Genomic DNA, 20,000 nt, shown 5'->3' on the forward strand with positions numbered 1-20,000 from the left:
CAGGTACATGATGCTGCTGTTCCCCATGCCAAAGTCTCACAAGCCCACACCTCCCACACCCTCAGGGTTGGCACACTTAATGTCAGCACTCTGAAAGGTAGGTCTGATGAGATTGTTGAGATGCTTGAATGGAGACGTGTAGATTTGTGCTGCATCCAAGAAGTAAGGTGGAGAGGAAGTTCAGCTAGGTTCCTCACAGGCAAAGAGCATAGGTATAAGATTTTCTGGGCAGGGAACATTGACAGGGTTGAGGACATGGGTATACTTCTTGCGGAGAAATGGGATAATAAAGTAATTGAGGTAATCAGAGTCTGTGATAGAATACTTAAGATTAGATTAGTGCTGCAACATGGGTTAGCAACCATTATCTTGGCCTATGCCCCTCAGCCTCTTGCAGACTACCTCATCGACAAATGACAGGGACCTTCACTTTGTGGCTGGCGACTTCAATAGGCATGTTGGACAACATGCAGGGGACTTCCATGGTGTACATGGAAGATATGGTGTTGGCTCCCGCACTGAGGAGGGAACCAGGCTGCTGGAGTTCTGTGATGCAAATGATCTTATGGTTTGTAATACTAACTTCAGGAAACCTGCCAGTCACCTATTCACTTACCTATCTGGTGGACACACTAGTCAAGTTGACAACATCCTTGCCAGGTAATGGGAAAGATGGCTACGTATAAATGCCAAAACCTTCCCAGGTGAAGAATGCACCCCACAACATAGATTAGTAGTTAGCAACTTCAGGATCAGGGCTAAATGGATGCCCAGAAGACGACCAGCATGGAGAAGAAGGGTTTGGAATCTTAAGGATCCTGCAAATGAACGGATTTAGAGATGTATTACTTGAAGCTTTTGACGAAATAGAGGCGGATATAACATCACATGATGTGGAAGACAACTGGAGGTTTCTACGGGACAACCTGTTGAGGGCTACTGACCAGATCTGTAGATGGTACAAAATTCCCTTTTTATCCAAGGTAACATGGTGGTGGAACAACGTAGTTGACAGGGCCATCAGAGAAAAGAAAGAGGCATGGAAGGACTGGAAGAATGGTGGTAGCAGGGAATTGTATCAGACTGACAGAAGGGAAGCTAGGAGACTGGTTTATTTAGCCAGTGGGGAAGCAGATAAAAAATTTGCCAATGTTCTGCATCATGAGAGCCAAAGACTTGAGGTGTTTCGTGTTGCAAGACAGTGTGTGAGAGAGAATCGTGATGTCATAAGAGAGAAATGTGTCTGCATGGATGACGGCTCACTTGCATTTAATGAGGCTGCAAGGAGAGAGACTTGGAGAGTGCACTATGAAAGGTTGCTACATGAAGAGAATGAATGGAAGAAGGAGAATCTGCTGAATGTCAACCCAACAGAGGGACCAGCTATTCAAATTGACAGTACCTTGGTAGATAAAGCAATTAAGAGTATGAAGACAGGGAAAGCTCCTGGCCCATCAGGAATCACCGCAGGGATGCTTAAAATACCTGGCAGTGTCGGCTATAGTCTAGTCACCCATATAGTGAATCAGGTGATACATAAAGGAGTCATACCCAATGACTGGTGTAGCAGCACCATAGTCAACTGCTACATAGGTAAAGGTGATGCATTAGATATGAATAATTACAGAGGTACCAAATTGTTGGATAAGGTAATGAAAGTCAAGGAGAGGGTCATAACTCAACTAATTAGGGAGAGAGTCAGTCTAGATGAGATGCAGTTTGGGTTTGTGCCAGGGAAAAGCACCACTGATGCTATATTTCTGGTAAGACAGCTGCAGAAGAAATACCTAGCCAAAGATAAACCTCTGTACCTAGCTTTTGTTGACATGGAGAAAGCCTTTGGCAAGGTCCTCCCATCCCTTATATGGTGGTCAATGTAGAAACTAGGGATAGATGAATGGTTAGTGAGAGCTGTACAAGCCATGTACAGGGATGCTGTCAATAAGGTGAGGGTTGGCAATGAATACAGTGAAGAATACTGGGTAAAGGTAGGGATCCACCAAAGATCAGTCCTCAGCCCACTCTAATTCATCATAGTCCTCCAGGCAATAACAGAGGAATTCAAGACAGGATGCCCCTGGGAGCTTCTCTATGCTGATGACCTTGCTCTAGTAACTGCATCACTATCAGAACTAGAGAAGTTTCAGGTGTGGAAGCAAGGTCTAGAATCAAAGAGCCTTAGGTTCAATCTAGCAAAAACCAAAGTCTTAAGGAGGAAGGCAGACAAACCACAAATCCCTTCAGGTAGCTGGCCCTGCTTGATCTGTAAAAAAGGCATAGATAGAAACTCCATAAGATGTACCCAGTGTAAGCTATGGACGCATAAGAGGTGCGGCAATATCAAAGGAAGGCTAACTGGGAAGATAGTTTTTGTGTGTGGCAGATGCTCAGGAGCAATAAACACTGAAAATGTGCAGAAAATAACTTCTGTCACATTCCAGTGGGAAAAGCTACGAGTAGTTGATAGCTTCTATTACCTAGGTGATCAAGTCAGTAGTTGGGGTGGATGCTCTGAAAGTATAGTTGCTAGAATAAAAATAGCCTGGGAAAAGTTCAGAGAGCTCTTACCTCTGCTGGTGACAAAGGGCCTCTCGTTCAGAGTAAAAGGTAGACTGTTTGCACACAGTAGCAGGGGGCGGGTGTCAGAGGTGCCATTTGTGCCCTCCCCACCGGATTTTTTTCCCCAAATTTCTTCTCATTCCTATGTTTTCAATACAGGAGATTAAGATTTCACCCAAGGGACATGTTCTCAATGTTTTGATTTTCTCCTTCCTGTCCCAATTTCTTCATTCTTTTTACTCGTTTTGAATTTTTTTCTTGGTAATCCATGGAGAAAAAACAAAGAGTACAAATCTTTAAGAATTTTCTTCTTTCTTTTTTCTTAAAGGAACACTAAAATCTTCTTCCAAATCATCTACCCATCACCTTACCACTTTCAAAAAGCTACAAACTCCTAATGTTTCATTTTAGCTTTTTGAAAAGCAGAGTAGTTTCTTCAGAAATAATGTTGTTTACCTGTTGTTTCTAGCATGTCAGGTTTTCTGGTGGTGCTCTAATATTTTCTACATCTGCTATTTTAGCACAATCCTACGCATGCGTGAAACAGTGTGTGTTTTTTGCTTTTTGAAATCGGGTAGGTGATAGGTATGTGGGGTGGGAGAAGGCACATTGAGTGTTTCTTTAAGAAAAATTGAACTTAAAAAAAAAATATTTCCCAGATTTATAATCTATGTATTTTTCTTCATGGATAAAAAAAGTTCGTAAAGAATATACAATTGTGATGGGTATGGTGGAAACTACAATTTTAAAAACGTGATTTCTGGGCAAAATCATATTAACCACCTTTTATACAATGAAACAATACATAGTTACTCTTTTACACTTTTACTTGTTTCAGTCATTTGACTGCGGCCATGCTGGAGCACCGCCTTTAGTCGAGCAAATCGACCCCGGGACTTATTCTTTGTCAGCCCAATACTTATTCTATCAGTCTCTTTTACCGAACCGCTAAGTGATGGGGACGTAAACACACCAGCATCGGTTGTCAAGCAATGCTAGGGGGACAAACACACACACATACACATATATATATACATATATATGACAGGCTTCTTTCAGTTTCCGTCTACCAAATCCACTCACAAGGCATTGGTCGACCCGGGGCTATAGCAGAAGACACTTGCCCAAGATGCCACGGAACCATGTGGTTGGTTAGCAAGCTACTTACCACACAGCCACTCCTGCGCCTATGTTGGTGATCTTTCTTAAGAACAGAAAGCACTTTCATGCAAACCCATGCAAATTGCACCCTTTCCTTCTTCACTTACAAACAATAACTTTCATTACACCAGTAATCCAGTTCACTATATATTAGCTGTACTGATTCTGCCCATAAGAAAGGAACATATAATATGGGCAATGCTGGGATGCATTGCTAGTACATATATATATACACATACATACATACATACATACATACATACACACATACATACATACATACATACATACATACACACACACACACACACACATATATATATATATAACTTAGATAACTTAGATATGTTTCGACCAAAGATTGGTCCAGGCTATGTCTAACTTAATAGCACCACCTGATAGGATTATTCGAATCCTGTTTAAGTCAAGTTTTGTTCAAGTAGTGAGTTCTTGTTGGGTGAGTTGTATCCAATTATAGGTGGCTTATCTGGTATTCTTTGAAGGAATCTATCCAGACTCCGTTTAAAGTTGATGGGATCCTTTTCCTCCTTGATCTCCCTCGGGACAATGTTAAATAGGGCAGGGCCTGTTGAAGAAAAGAAATTATGTTGCAGTGTACATATATGTTGTGATCTTGAATTGGCCTGTGGTCCCAGTCTTGGATGAACCTTGAAGCTAATGTTAAGGTCGTTTGGGCAAAGTTGGCGGTATATTCTCCACATCGTACAAATGATGTACCGCTCACGGCGACGCTGGAGGGAGTAAAATTTCAAGGCTTTAAGGCGATCCCAATAATCGAGAGCAGCCATGCCTTCAATTCGTTTAGTGAGTGCCCTCTGGGGTGACTCAATCCTGGAGATGTTTTGTCTTGTATGGGGAGACCACAGTGGGCAGCAATATTCGAGGTGTGGCCGTACAAAGGAGGAGAAAAGTGGTATGATGACACCTTGTTCTCTGGACCGGAAAGTTCTTAAGATCCAGGAACTCATCCTATGAGCTATATCGACCTTCTTGTTGATGTGTGCACTCCAACTGAGATTGTCATCAATAATTACACCCAGGTCTCTGATATTGTTAGAGGCTGTGAGCGGTTCTCCTGAAGGAAGAGAGTATGGTTGTTTTATTGAGGAATTTCTTCCAAAATGCATCAGCTCAAATTTTCCCTCATTCAGTTGCATTTTGTTTCTGTCTGCCCATTGACTCTCAGCATATAGATCAGACTGGAGTTGAGTTCGTATATATATATATATATATATATATGTATATATATTGACAAATAGATACATGAGGGGATGCTGAAAAGTTTCTAGCCTTGGGTAAATGTAGATACAGAAGAATCAGTTAATTATGATTTTATTCAACCTATTCCTCTCTTAGATTCACACACTTATTGCAGTGGTCCTTTAGTTTTTCTAAGAACTGCAACCAGGCCCTTTGTGATGCACTTAAAGTCAGGAACTTTTCAGTACCCCCCTTGTATATTCTCACCATTCCTACTCCTTGCTCATCATCCCCCTACCTTCTGATATATCCTTTCTGAGCCTCTTCTATACCCTCTCTCCACCCTTACATTTCTTTATACATATATTTTTCATCAACTGCATTTCTACCCTTGTTCATCACTCTCTACCTTCACCTCTAATCATCTCTTAGTTTCCCTACACACTCTTATGAAGTATTTACTTTCTCTCACCTTCCATCCTATGAAACATTGTCTGTATCCTCACTTACGCTCACCTTTCTTGTACTTTGAGAATTTGCTCTGGTTCTCCATCACTACCTTCTTTTATCTCCTTCTCAACTATTCCCATGCCTATATAATGTGAGATAGCCAAGTAGCTCCTCTATACCAAGACACCTGTTCTTGTCCCTCTTTCATACGTTAGCCTTTCAACACCTAGTATAAGGCTACCTCCCCATCTCAAATACTCCACCACCCTCACTTTGTCACTAGAGCTTTCTCCTTTTTCTTTTCCTTTTCCCTGTTATTTTCCTGTCTTGCAATTTATTTAGCAACACCACTATGTCAGAGATGCCTGTGCTATATTCATGCCAAATTTCATGAAAAAAGTACCAAGTACACTCCGTAGAGTATTTGGCTTTGGAAACCATGCCAAAGCTGACAATGGGACTTGGCACAGCCCTGTAGTTCCCCAGATCCTGTCAAACTGTTCCTTCCATGCCAGCATGGAACATGGATATTAAATAGTGATGAAGGTGGCAACGGCATCAATGATGATAACAATGATGTAACATTACAGAATTCTACATTATAGTAAGATTTTCAGTATCGTAATACTTCTGTAATGCAGGAGATGCCTGTACAATCTAAATAATAACGACGAAGATCAAATTAAATAATGAGAAATTTATGCGTGTAATATTATAATTTTTTATTATAGTTTTTTTGTCCACCAAAATCTGTAACAGATCATCAGAAAGACCAAACTACAGTAAAGCTCCTAAAGGTAAATCAAGTCCAAAGTGAGATAAGACCAGATGTAGAAAACCAAACTGAGATAAGACACTCGAAAGATCAAGTTGATATAAGACAGGAACAAAACCAACAAAGCCATCAAACTGAAGAGGACAAATCTAAGATAAAATATGTAGAATGTGTAACTGAGCTTAGATGCCAAGACCAAAGTAAGGAATATCACCAAGGACAAGAATTTGTGACTGACTACCAAGAAAAAGATGAAACTAAGAAATGCCAGCATGAAGAACACCAGTTTGAAACAGACTACCGAAAATACGAAAGTGAGAAAGACTCCCAAGAAGACCAAACTAAGATATACTCCCAAGAAGATGCAACAAAAGGATACCATGAAGGAGAATACCAAACTGAGACAGTCCTCCAAGAAGGTCAAACTATGGTACACCCCCAAAACCATGCAACAAAAATATTCCAAGAAAATCAAATTAAGACATACCCCCAAAAACAAGAATCTAAGACTAACTACCAAGAAAAACCTAAAACTGAGAAATTGCCCAAATGTAAAAAGAAGAAGAAACGCTCCCAAGTGCATCAGACTGAGACTTACAACCAAGAAGCCCAAACTAAGACGGGTTCCAAACAGGAACTCTCCAAGGTAAGATTCTTTGGTTTAAAAATAAAAGAGAGAAGTGCCCAAAAGCTTTTCTGAGCTTATTTGTTGGGGTAATTATACAAAATGGCTAATGAAGGAGAATGGTTTTTTGATTAGCATAAACTTAAATGAAAGTAGGTTAAGTTTTAGGTAGGAAGGATTGGAGAAGTATTTAGTAAGAGGTTCTGGTGAAAACAAGCAGGTGTGGTGAGAGGTTTAGAATAGGTTTATGTGGGAGCATTACAGAGGAAATAAAGTTCAAAGAAGCAGTGATCGCTATTGTAGAAACTGAAGAGATTGAAAAGTCATAGTAAATCAGTGACCAAATTATTGAGAAAGTACTGGTGAATAGATAGGTACTGAGTTCAATTCAGATAAGGATATCAACAGGGTACTAGGATGCCTTTCCATTTTTTAAACACCTCTCTGAATAATTTTTTTAAATTCTTCATCTGATGGTCTAAGGCAGCATTTCTCAGTGATTTTATTCTAAGCCACATGTCATCATGTAGCAGTCATACACTTGTGTAAATTCAAGTAACTGCACACCTCCCTTTCAAATGTTTGGTTTTCAATGCAAGTGGTTTTAATTTTCATCTCAGTGGGAGTAAATAAATTAGTACCAGTTATACATTAGGAGAGGTTATATTTTTTATAGATTATATTTCTCTGCCAAGGTATATAATCTATTAGCCCTTCTTTCTGTTCAGTTGAGAAATCAACAACTTCTAATCTTAAGATGTTTAAATAAATCATTTTACTGGCCGAACAGATTACACCTCTCACTTGCATTCTCTCCTTCATATTCTGGCATGAAAAAAAAAATCCTTTTACCCCAGAATGTCTAACTTCAATTAATATTATCCCTGGGGGGAGGGGGGTATAATGAAATACTATAGCTATGAATGTGGTACAAATGAATCTAAAAGCTCAGTTTACAGTGACATAGAAATAGTTATAATAATAAATGTTTCTATTTAACAAATACTAGCAATATCTCATGGTGTTGTCCGGGTGTTATGAACTAGGAGCACATTGTATTATTTGCTCCTTTCTTATGGGCAAAATTGGCACAGCTGATATATAGTTAATGGAATAATGGAAGTTACTTTTTGTTTAATAGTGAAGGGCAAGGGTACAATTTGCATGGGTTTGCATAAAAGTGCTTTCTGTTCTGAAGGAGGATCAGAAACTATGTATTGTTTCATTATATAAAAGGGGGTTAATAAGATTTTGTCCAGAAATCACGTTTTCAAAATTTTAATTTCCCTCTAAGTAAAAGAGAGGAGAAAGTGTAAGATGTACGTGTATATGAAAAGGATGTGTGTGTGTGTGTGTGTGTGAGAGAGAGAGAGAGAGAGAGAGAGAGAGAGAGAGAGAGAAAGAGTGAGTGAAGGTGTGTGTTGTGATGTATGAAATTCTTTGCATATATGTGTAAGTGGAACTCACTCCCTCTCTCTCTGTCTCTCTCTCTCACACACACATTATTTTTCATGTACATGTACATACATAGGTGGAGGTAAAGAATATGTACACCACCCGTTTTTGGCATAACCTTAACCCTAAATAGTGGGAGTGCATATTCTTGACCGTCACCCATAAATACATATGCATACATCTTTTTGTGCTTGAGAGAGAGAGAGAGAGTGGCTGTATTTCCTCATAACATATAGAAAAATTGATGTTTTTCAATGCTATTTTGGGGTTGTGGCTTATTTTAATACAATATTTATGTGTACATTTTCATAAATGTTTGTCTGAGTAGAATTCTATGCATGTGTGAAACATTGTACAAAAGTGATACATTAGAAGCAAATCAAAATATTGTCTGAATGACTAATTTGGATAGACATTTCTTTCATTATTCACACATTGTCACTCTCGTAATGCAACACTTTGTAATTTTGGTTCAAATTGAAAGTGTGAAATTATTTTTAGTTTCTAGTGGAACTTGGTCATTGTAGAGAAGTGAATTTGAAATAACTATAGCTGGTTATTAAGATAACGTAGAAAATATGTAAACAAAAACAAAGTTTATTTGACATGTGTAATTGATTTGATTGTTCTGGAAGGTGGTGGGCTGGCAGAATCGTTATCACATGCTGGGCAAAATGCTTGAGTGGTATTTCGCCAGTTCAAATGCCACCAGGGTCAACTTTGCCTTTCATCTTTTCACGGTTGATAAATTAAGTACCAGTGAGACACTGGGGTTGATGTAATTGACTGGTCTCCTCCCCCGAAATTTCAGGCCTTGTACCTGTAATAGAAAGGATTTGATTAATCTGGTCTTAACATCAGTTGGTAAGAATAGAAGTCATTTGATGACACCCTTTTGATTGTAACTGGCTATCCTGTTGCAGGTTCAATCCAAGGAATATTGCAATAATACCCATCTTGTCCATTCCACAGAATGAGATTATATTAGAGAGCATCATAAGAGGAATGGGTCTGTGAAACACATTTAAGGTTGTTATCTTGAACACGAACGAGAATTTTATGATTTTCATGAGGATCACCAACCATAAGGATAGCTACTTCATTAGATGTGGGCTCATTAAAGCAGCGTAAAATGTTCTTTACTATAGTTTACTATAGACATAACAAATGCAGAAACACACACACGCACTCATAGAATTAATAATATTGAAAATAGCAAAACGTACACACATGAAGTTCAAGTAAAACAAAATGTAGTCAATATGAGTGCAAAACATACTTTCTGTAGCATAGTTATGCTGTAAAAAAATGGAAAGTCACCAATTTAGCAAAAGTTGGTATGTGTCACCAATGTAAGAAAGTACAGAAAGTCAACATTTATTTGGAACATGTACTAAATGTTATAAAATCCACGGTTGAATGAATGTCACAGTGAAGAAAGTGAAAGTCCAAGAAAATTCAGACGGCATAATTCAGTTTTACATACAAAAATAATTTATTTTACAATTTTGAAACAAATGCTGAACAAAGTAAATAAAAAGGGAGATGCTGTTTTTGAACTGTGTACCATTATAGGCTGTAGAATAAATACTGAGTAATGCAGTAAAAAGGTTGTGCAATGTTGATACTCACAGTGATGAAGAATACAAGGACTGTTAAAAAAACGTTATCTTGAAACTGGTTAGAAGGAGTGGAATAACATTTCTGTAATTATATTGAAAGAGCCACTGTGGCTTTCTACTTCGCTAAGTTTCCAAATTTGTTATAATAACCAGAATAATATTTCTTTCAGATGTATTTGCGAGTATTGTGAGTGGTGTTAAATCAGGCAAATCTTCTTGTTGATAGTACTTGAAAGTGAATGTTATTGTTTGTTTGAAGTCCAAGCTGCAAGTAAACTTTCAATATCCACACGTTTCACTGTTGGGAAGAGAGGAAGTTACTAAGAGACACACACACATACATTAATGCACACATGAAGCCTATCTCTGTCCCTGTGTGTGTGTCAGTCGTCACAAAAATGTATGTATACTGACAGATACATACACCGTCACTCACATATACTTGCCAGTCATTGGCCTAACATAGGTAATGAATGTGCGAACACATGCATATAAACAATGTGGTGTCATCGTCATTGTGGTGGTGATATAAAATGTCAATAGGTAACTAAAAGAAAAATGATAATGTTAAATTTTTGTAATACAAAAATGTGAATGAAAATATAGTTTAGTTGGTAGCCAAAAGCTTACTGAATCTTTTGATACTCCTTGCATGAAAATCAGCAACTCGGTTTTGAAATGCATAAGGAACATACACACACACATACAAACTCTCTTTTATAATTATAGATATGGTTGTTTGATGTAAGAAATATTGCATTCTTTTCTATTTTCAATATATAGTTTGTGGAGCAAAACTCTAAACCAGAATCCTATGACAACAGTTGGGTAGATCCTCATCCAAATCTGGCCTTCTACAAAAATATGAGAAAGTCTGAACCAGATGGTAAGTTGGTATATAATCTGTCATCTTACATGTCATTTTTATTTGATTCTAGGTAAATTCTACTGCTGTTAATTTCACCACAGAAAATTCTACCAGATAAATTTCACCATAGGTAAATTCCACCACAGTATATTCCACCATGGTAAATTCCACCCATGGACAGACTTCTAATATAAGCTACTCCCACTAATAATCACCATGGTCAGTTTCTCTAGACCGAAGGTCAATACCTATGTTATTTAATCTGTCTGTTTCTCAAGTCTTAAGGAGAGAAAGAGAGAGAGAGAGAGTGTGAAAGTGAGATAGAAAATAATCTTTATAATCTACTTAAATTGAGATGGGATCACTTTAATGTATTCCCGTTGAGCAAGAATCTATGAAAAAGACTCATCACAAAATTTCAAAAATAATATAATTTGGGATAAAGAAAGAAACGATTAAATTTTAGCACATATTTTATTATAGCAAAAGAATAAAAATTAACAGCGAGTACATTGTGAAAAAGAGTTAGGATAGGAAAGTTTAATTTATCAAAAAAAAATTTCTTAAGACAAATTGTGTACAATACTTCTTAAAGACTGCAGAGGGTTTTTATTTTGACATTCCTGAACTAGCTTCTTCAGTCGTGCATCAATAATTTGATAGGTCTAAGGTGGTGAGCTGGCAGAAACGTTAGCACACTGGGCGAAATATTTAGCAGTATTTCCTCTGTCTTTACATTCTGAGTTCAAAGTCAATCGAGGTCAACTTTGCCTTTCATGCTTTAGGGGATAGATAAATTAAGTACCAGTTGTGTACTGTGGTCGATCTAATTTTGGGCCTTGTGCCTAGAGTAGAAAAGAATATTTTAAAATCAGTGAGCTGACAGAAACATTAGCATGCTGGGCAAAATATTTAGCGGTATTTCGTCTGCCTTTATGTTCTGAGTTCAAATTCCACTGAGGTCAACTTTGCCTTCCATCCTTTTGGGGTCGATAAATTAAGTACCAGTTGTGTACTGAGGTCGATCAAATCAACTGGCCCCCTCCCCCAAAATTTCGGGCCTTGTGCCTAGAGGAGAAAAGAATAATTTGATAGGTCTTTTTTTTTGTTGTTGGGTCTCTATGTTAAATGTGTGCAATTTTTGTCTGGCTTAATCCTTCCTCAGCTTTAAGGGCAGTGTATAGTTTCCACAAATTTGGATGTGTGGATGTTAGTGATGAGCACAAAGCATTTTGGAACCCTTCTAAAGAATTGTTTGATCTTGGCAAATCCTTTAAGACGCAATCTCGTACATTCCAGAGTCGTATAGGAAATTGTGGAATTTCTCTTTGCCGATGAAGAACGTGACTCCTTACAATCCCAATGTATGTAATCTCAAAATAGGGGATAAACTTAGAAGGGCTGTCTTCATTGTCAGACAAATCTTCAAATACATTGACATCTTCAATTGGCAAAAATGCTAAAGCACAAAAGCACTTAATTTTAGGCTGAAAACTTTCATCTGTGTTGTATCTCATACTTTCACCAAGTGCATGTATCTTCTGCCAACAATACTGTCCAAGATGAAAAAGACACTCATTTACTTCTGAATAACTAAAAAGAGAAACAACTGCATTATGGAGAGCTTTTTCAGAGTCCATCTGACAGGTTACAGGTTGACAATTTGGTTTTAAATCACACACAGAAGACAGAAGATATGAGGCTTCTTTTTTGTCGGAAAGTAAGACAAATAGTCGGGGCACACACGAATTTCCAGTGATATTATTTTTTATGCATTATTTTTTTATTTTCCTATCGTAACCCATATAATATAATGATGATGATGATGGTGGTGGTGGTGATGGTCGTGATGATGATGATGATTTCACTTATGATGAAATTTACCATAGTGGAATATGCTGTGGTGAAATTTACCTGGTGGAATATACCACAGTGGATTTTACTGATTATCTTTTTGTTTATCACTAGCAGAGATACCTAGCATTGCTTGGGATTAAAATGGCATAGTTTTATTTTTGGTTTTACTTGTTTTAGTAATGTGACTGTGGCCATGTTGAGCACTGCTTTAGACAAATAAATCAACCCCAGGATTTATTCTTTGTAAGCTTAGTACTTATTCTATCAATGTGTTTTGCCAAACATCTAAGTTATTGGGACATAAACACACCAACATCGGTTGTCAAGCAATGGTGGGGATACAAACACAGATACACAGACACAAATATACACATATATTCAACAGTCTTCTATCAGTTACCATGTACACGAAATCCACTCACAAAGCTTTGGTGGGCCTGAAGCTATAGTCTATATATATACACGCACACACACATATATTCATATATATACACACACATATAAGAATTTTTTTGCGTAATGAGATAAAAAACCAAGGCAATATAGATATTAGAACATTTATAGATAAAAGGTCTTACAGCTGTTTCCAGGATATTTATTAATTATATTCTTTCATCAGAGATGGTGTGAGAGGATGGTTAAGTCATAGTTAGTTTAGATGTGATACAAAATAGAGAGTGAGGTGGAGGAAAGAAAATAGATGCAAGATATGTATGGGTATTGAAGTTGTAGATCCATTTTTTAGGCAGAATGGTATATATGTAATATTCCAATACCTTATGAGTAAAGTCCAAAAGTCCAACAATTAAAATAGCTCCTTCCAAATATAGAATTTATACACAATGTAAGATTCCCTTATTAGTGAGATCCAGCAGTTTTTAAACTTGGTCATTCCAAGTAGAGAATTTATACATGGTGTTGTAGAGTCAAAGGTTTTTATTTAAAGTAATCTAAAAATAGGGAGTGTATTAGTAGAGTCAAATTGAAACAGGAAGAGAGGAATGAAGAAAGAGAATACAAAAAAGGGGAGAGAAAAAAGAGAAGAGAAAGAAAAAAATGAGAGAGAAAAAAGAGAAAGAAGAAGGAGAAGAAAGTAAGAAGAAAATTAATAAAATAACAAAATAATAAAAAATAAAGGTGAAAGAGAGAGAAAGGTATTATAGTGTAAAAAGATAGAAGGAATGGGGGTGGGGGTAAGAGGTAAAGGAATGACAAACATGTAGTAGTAGAGTGTAAGTGTAGGGGCAGAGAGGGGTTAGTAGTATGAAGAATTAAGGAATTTATATGTTTAGCTGTTCAGTGCTTAGTAATATAAGAAAATATATATATTTCTTTATTGCCCACAAGGGGCTAAACATAGAGTGGACAAACAAGGACAGACAAAGGGATTAAGTCGGTTACATCGACTCCAGTGCGTAACTGGTACTTTATTTATCGACCCTGAAAGGATGAAAGGCAAAGTCAACCTCGGCGGAATTTAAACTCAGAACATAACGGTAGACAAAATATCGCTAAGATAAGAAAATATATATGTGAAGATGTATATACATGTATATATCAGACATGTTACACATACACTCCTTACTCGCATGCATATGCACTCATGCACGCTCACGTATACGTTCATCTGCATGTATCATCGCCCCTGTATACGCAGGTATACCTTTTATGCATACATATATTTACATATACCCACATATATACATATTAGCATACACTCACTCATACATATACATGCACACATATAAACATATATACACACACATATGTACATATATATACACACATATACATACATACATATATATATATATACACATGCATACATACATACATATATATATATATACACACACACACACATATATATATATGGATGATGAAGGAAACAGATTATTTAATTTGTTCATTAATGTTCGAAACCTAGGTACAAGTGAAAATGTTTTTATTTTTCATCCCCTTCAAAATTTCTCTGAACCGTGGCTTGGTTCATTCTAGCATGTAATGTGACCTGTTAGGGTTCACCCCTTTTGTGTATAAATGTACACTAATTATATATATCTATATATATAAAGCTGAAATTGTCTGTGTGTGGCAGGTTTGGTAGCCTTCAACTAACACTATCTCCTCCGAGACCCTGCGGTGCAAATTGACTAAAATTGAGAGTATGATAGAAGAAGGCTTGCTCTTCATTCCGTAGAAGATAAAATTCAAATCTGACCATGTGAAGACCAAAAATTATTTACATCAAAGAGGTGCTTTTTTCTATGAAAATACCTAATTTTACAATTTTTTTACTGCTGTGTCGCCATTTTTCGGTGTATTTCAACCAGAAAAATGTTCACTTAAAGAGAATAACAAGCTACATAATGCAAAATTTTTACTTTTCAAAAATTCCAATTCTAAAGGGTCAAAACAAACCAGAGCGATACTGCTAGTATATATATATATATATATATATATATATATATATATATATATGTAGAAGGTTGAAAAGGAACATACGAGTTGATATATATGAAAAAACAAGTCAAGGTAGAAAATGCTAAAATAATTCTATAAAAAACATTTCAGTACCGGTTTCAGTCATTGAGACTTTTTCAACTGTAAGTATGGAAAACAATTAAATTTTGGAAAAATTAAAAGAAAAGAAAATTTTTTTTAAAAGAATATTTGCATAGTATTCAAATACAAGGGGCAATTTCCTTGTTTCTGCCTGTCTCTGTCTCTCTTGTTTACTCGTGTGGGTTCGAGGTCATTTAATTTTAATTTTAATTTTTATTCTATTTTATTACTTAATATTTTTTTTTTTCTTTTCAAAGGTGATTATATAGAAGACATTCTAAAAAATTGGTTTGGCGATTACAAGAAGCTGGAACGTCATCATGGCTATATCCAGTGGTGAGTATTTTGATCTTGCTTTATTGTTTTAACTTCCCAGCTGCAACGGTGGATGGATTTTAGGGAAATCACTTTCACTGTTGGCCTTCATCTTTATTGTCACCCTCTTTGTTACCATTGCTGCAATCATCGTCACTCACCACCAATCATCAGTCATCATATTTACACCTACCTTACCATGATGGCATTGGTTGAACAGGCAGTCCAGGCTATTTTTCATTTAGAGCTGCTTCCTTTCTTAATTGGTCAAAGGACTACATCATGCTCTCATGTCTCAACTTTGGTGTAGTTTGTTTGGCTGGATGCCCTTCCTAGTACCAGTCACTTTACAGAGTGAATGGTATTATCATGGCACCAGTAGTATGAAGTCACCAGATGCAACTATACATGCAAGCATATATGAATTTATGGCGGCGAGCTGGCAGAAACGTTAGCACGCCGGGCGAAATGCGTAGCCGTATTTCGTCTGTTGTTACGTTGTGAGTTCAATTTCCCCCAAGGTCGACTTTGCCTTTCCTCCTTTCGGAGTCGATAAATAAAGTACCAGTTACGCACTGGGGACGATGTAAACTACTTAATCCCTTTGTCTGTCCTTGTTTGTTCCCTCTATGTTTAGCCCCTTGTGGGCAATAAAAAAATATATATGAATTTATGAGTTCATGTATGTATGAATGTGTGTGTGCATACACACACGTGTACATACAAGGTGCATAAGATATTTGAGGACAGATTTATGTTTATAAAAAAAAAGATATATAATAACAGATAATAACTTTATTTATCAAAAAATGCTATGAGGATAAAAATAAACCTTCTTTTCTATAATGTTATTCAATAAAGCCACCTTCAGTGTCAACAACTGCTTCTATATGAGATCAAAATCATCTACATGCTCGAATCAAGTGGTCCTGGTTCATTTTGGACATTACTCTGACTATGGCAGCTTTCAAAGAATCTTTGGTATTATGGCCATGTTCATTGACCTCTCCCCCAACAACGTTCCACATATAATAGTCCAATGGATTGAAATCTGGGTAATTAGGAGGCCAAATGTTAGGGGTTATGTGATCATGAAAATTTTCAGCCATCCATTCCTATGTTACTAGAGCTATGTGTGATAGTGCAGAGTCTTACTGAAACACATATGGCCTTCCATTGCATACACTGTCTATCCAGGGCTTAACAATTGTTTCCAGGACCTCAATGTAGTGGCTGAGTTAACTCTAAGGCATAACATGTTCTTCATTGCTGATAAACCCCTGAAACCATGACAGGTGCAGGAAATTTTGTATACATAACACTTGGAACTTCAGAAGAATCTGCACATAACCGTCTATCATTTCTTTTGTTAACTTTTTGATCTTGGTTGAAGTTTTTCTTGTTTGAGAAAAACCAAATCAAATCTTCTTCTGCTGGATTTTTAGATCTGATGTAGTGATTTTTTCTTAGATCTGATGAAGTGATTTTCTTTTGCTTTTTCTGACAAATTGACCTTTTCTCATAGTTCTCAGAGAGATTCAGCCTCACACAGAATATGACAAAGCTGGCCCCTTTGAATTACAGCTACAACTCATTTAGGCCAGCTGAGTGGACTGGAGCAACATAAATTTTCAAATGGTTGGAAGAAAATAAAAAAAAGATCCTATATAGGGACAGGAAAATCCTCTTAGTCGTTAGGGTCACTATGGGCGTTAATCCGGTCCTAACAGCGGCACTTGTGGGTCTCACAGATCTGGGGTCAAGCCCCCAGATAAACACTGATGCACAGGTTGTTGTTATCAAACTGAGCATGAGTCGAGGGTGGATACACAATGGAATAGCAATTATTTCATTTCAGCCTTCACTGCTTATACTAAACATGTGACATTTTTGCCTTACGATTTGGAACATTTTCTTTGCTTTCACTCTTATTAAAAAATGGCGCTTTGTCGACTGAAAATATGAGGTTCCTGTTTATTTGATCAATGGAATAGTCTGCTCATAAAATTAACACGCAAGTGGCTGAGTACTCCACAGACATGCATACCATAAAGTAGTTCTCAGAGATTTAGCCTCACACAGAATGTAACAAAGTTGGCCCCCTTTGAATTACAGCCACAACTCATTTTTGCCAGCTGAGTGGACTGCAGCAAGGTGAAGTAGAGTATCTTGCTCAAGAACACAGTGTGCCATAGGGAATTGTACTTATGACTTCACGATCGTGGGCCAAATACCCTTAACCACTGAGCCACGCACCTTCACTCTCTTAACTATAGGGAAAAGGAGTGAAGCGATAGAGACAGAGAAAGGAAAGCCTCCGTCATCTATAATGACAATTAGACTGAAATACAATCAATCTTTTCTAGCTTCTTTACTTTCAACAATGAAGAAGAGGGAAACACATTTAGTAATGAATAGAGGGAAAGTCTTTCAGCTTATGTTATTATTCTGGGAGTTCTAGAATGATCAAGTGTTAGTTCTGTCTTCTTTCCCCCACCCCCAGTGCTTATTCACATTCTTTCATAGTTCTTCATATCTTTTAGTTGGGAGGAAAGACCATGTTTTTTTTTCAGGCACATTTAACATTTTCTCTATAAACTACAAACAAGCCCGCCTCCCCCTTTTTTTTTCATACAAAAACTAACGCAAATTTCGAATGAGGTATAACTGTGAAAAGATCCCAGAAAAATGGGTAATACTCGCTACAAAATGGGTGGGAGAGAAAAGTTGCCAACAGCTGGCTACATGAAATTCAACTCTATACTTTAAAGAGTGTCTTCTACTATAGCCTCGTGAGTGAATTTGGTAGACGGAAACTGAAAGAAGCCCGTCATATATATATGTGTGTCTGTGTTTGCCCCCCCACCACCATTGCTTGACAATTGATGTTTGTGTGTTTGCGTCCCCATAACTTAGCTGTTTGGCAGGAGATACTGATGAAATAAGCACCAGGCTTACAGGGAATAAGTCCAGGGGTCAATTTCTTCAACTAAAGGGTGGAGCTCCAGCATGGCCACCGTCAAATGACTGAAACAAGTTAAAGAATAAACGAATACCAGAAGAACATTCCGTACCATTAAACCAAGAAGGTCCTTTGAATATGTATGATGTATTCTAAGGCTGAATAGTAGTTCTGTTTATGTTTGTGTAACTGAGATAATTTAGTTGGATTTTATAGTTATTGGTTCTACACTTCTTTCTATATTCTGTAACTGTTACAATATAGAAACATTTCTTATGGCACCAGCACACAATTTACAGATGCTTATATTTTTTATATTTTCCATGAATTTTTCATGCGTCCAGCTAGTAACTATAATAAGAGCATGCTTCTTCATTTCTTGAGTAAGCTGAAGGTCTGCCATTATTATTTTCTGAAACAAAGATTACATAGAGTTAGCAAAAAATGCAGCAATGACCCCAAAAAGGTATGTCCTCAAATACCTTACACAACCTGTATGTATATATATATATATATATATGTTTTATTTAAAAGCATCAGAAATTCAACAAAACTTGTTACTCGGAGTTTCACGTTCCTGTTCTGACGAACGGGAACGTGAAACTCCGAGTAACAGGTTTTGTTGAATTTATGCTGCTTTTAAATAAAGCATATTACTCTACCCCTGGTATTTGAGTACTCTTTTTTCCACCTTGTTTCACATTTATGTGTTTACTCCGGTATATATATACATATATATATATATATATATATATATATATATATATATATATATATATACATACACATATATATATATGTGCATGTGTGTTTGTGTGTCATCTTGCTATATGTATGTGTGTATTAGTAATATATTATATATGTATGTATACATTTAGTTCAAATTTACAGAAAACAAAAGATGAAGACAGGTGAGGGAGGACCAAGCATGTATATTAGTTTGATGCTAGGGAAGAATGGAGAAATTTTTGACATTCTGAGCCCATACTCTTCCACAGAGAGGGTTGAGAGAGGGGAAAACAAGGAGAGAGTGAAAAAAGCAGAGAGAAAAAAATACCGTGTTTAGGATCAACGGTTTAACATGATGAAATGACCGGAAGTATGTGTGCGTGTGTGTGTGCGCACGCGTATATGTGTGTGCGTGTGTGTATATGCAGAGAGAGAGAGAGAGAGAGAGAGAGAGAGAGAGAGAGAGAGAGAGAGAGAGAGAGAGAGTAAATAGATAGGTATATGTGTATATATTTTGTTAGTTTTTAAATTATGAAAAGAAACATGAACTATATTTAAATAATCACCTTGTGTAGTTTGCTGGGATCTTTTCCTTTTGAACGGCAGTTTTCAACACAATCTCTAGTTAACTAAACACTTTCAAACTTCGTATACTGGTAGAATGTGTCAAAATAAAACATTTTTTTCTCTTGGCTTTCTTGAGAAAATTGTAATTTGTAAGTTTAACGTAGTTTAATTTTTCGAATTTTAACCAATCGATGGCAAATTTTTAAGATTATTTAATGGTCTTTGAAGGTAATTGTTAAGTTTACGGGCGTTCAAAAAAGTATATAAAA

General features: G+C 36.8%; 1 protein-coding gene across 1 annotated transcript in view; it reads left to right on the forward strand.

Moving 5' to 3' along the window:
- The window catches only part of LOC115211692 (opioid growth factor receptor-like protein 1), a 41,217-nt gene that overhangs the window by 8,002 nt on the left and 13,215 nt on the right, over positions 1 to 20,000 (forward strand). Inside the window, exons 2-4 of the mRNA XM_029780342.2 lie at positions 6,123 to 6,812; positions 10,652 to 10,754; positions 15,416 to 15,494. Coding sequence (XP_029636202.1) covers positions 6,123 to 6,812; positions 10,652 to 10,754; positions 15,416 to 15,494 — 872 coding nt within the window. The remainder of the gene's footprint in view (positions 1 to 6,122; positions 6,813 to 10,651; positions 10,755 to 15,415; positions 15,495 to 20,000) is intronic.

This window comes from Octopus sinensis, linkage group LG5 (assembly GCF_006345805.1).
Source record: "Octopus sinensis linkage group LG5, ASM634580v1, whole genome shotgun sequence".
Taxonomy (NCBI): domain Eukaryota; kingdom Metazoa; phylum Mollusca; class Cephalopoda; order Octopoda; family Octopodidae; genus Octopus; species Octopus sinensis.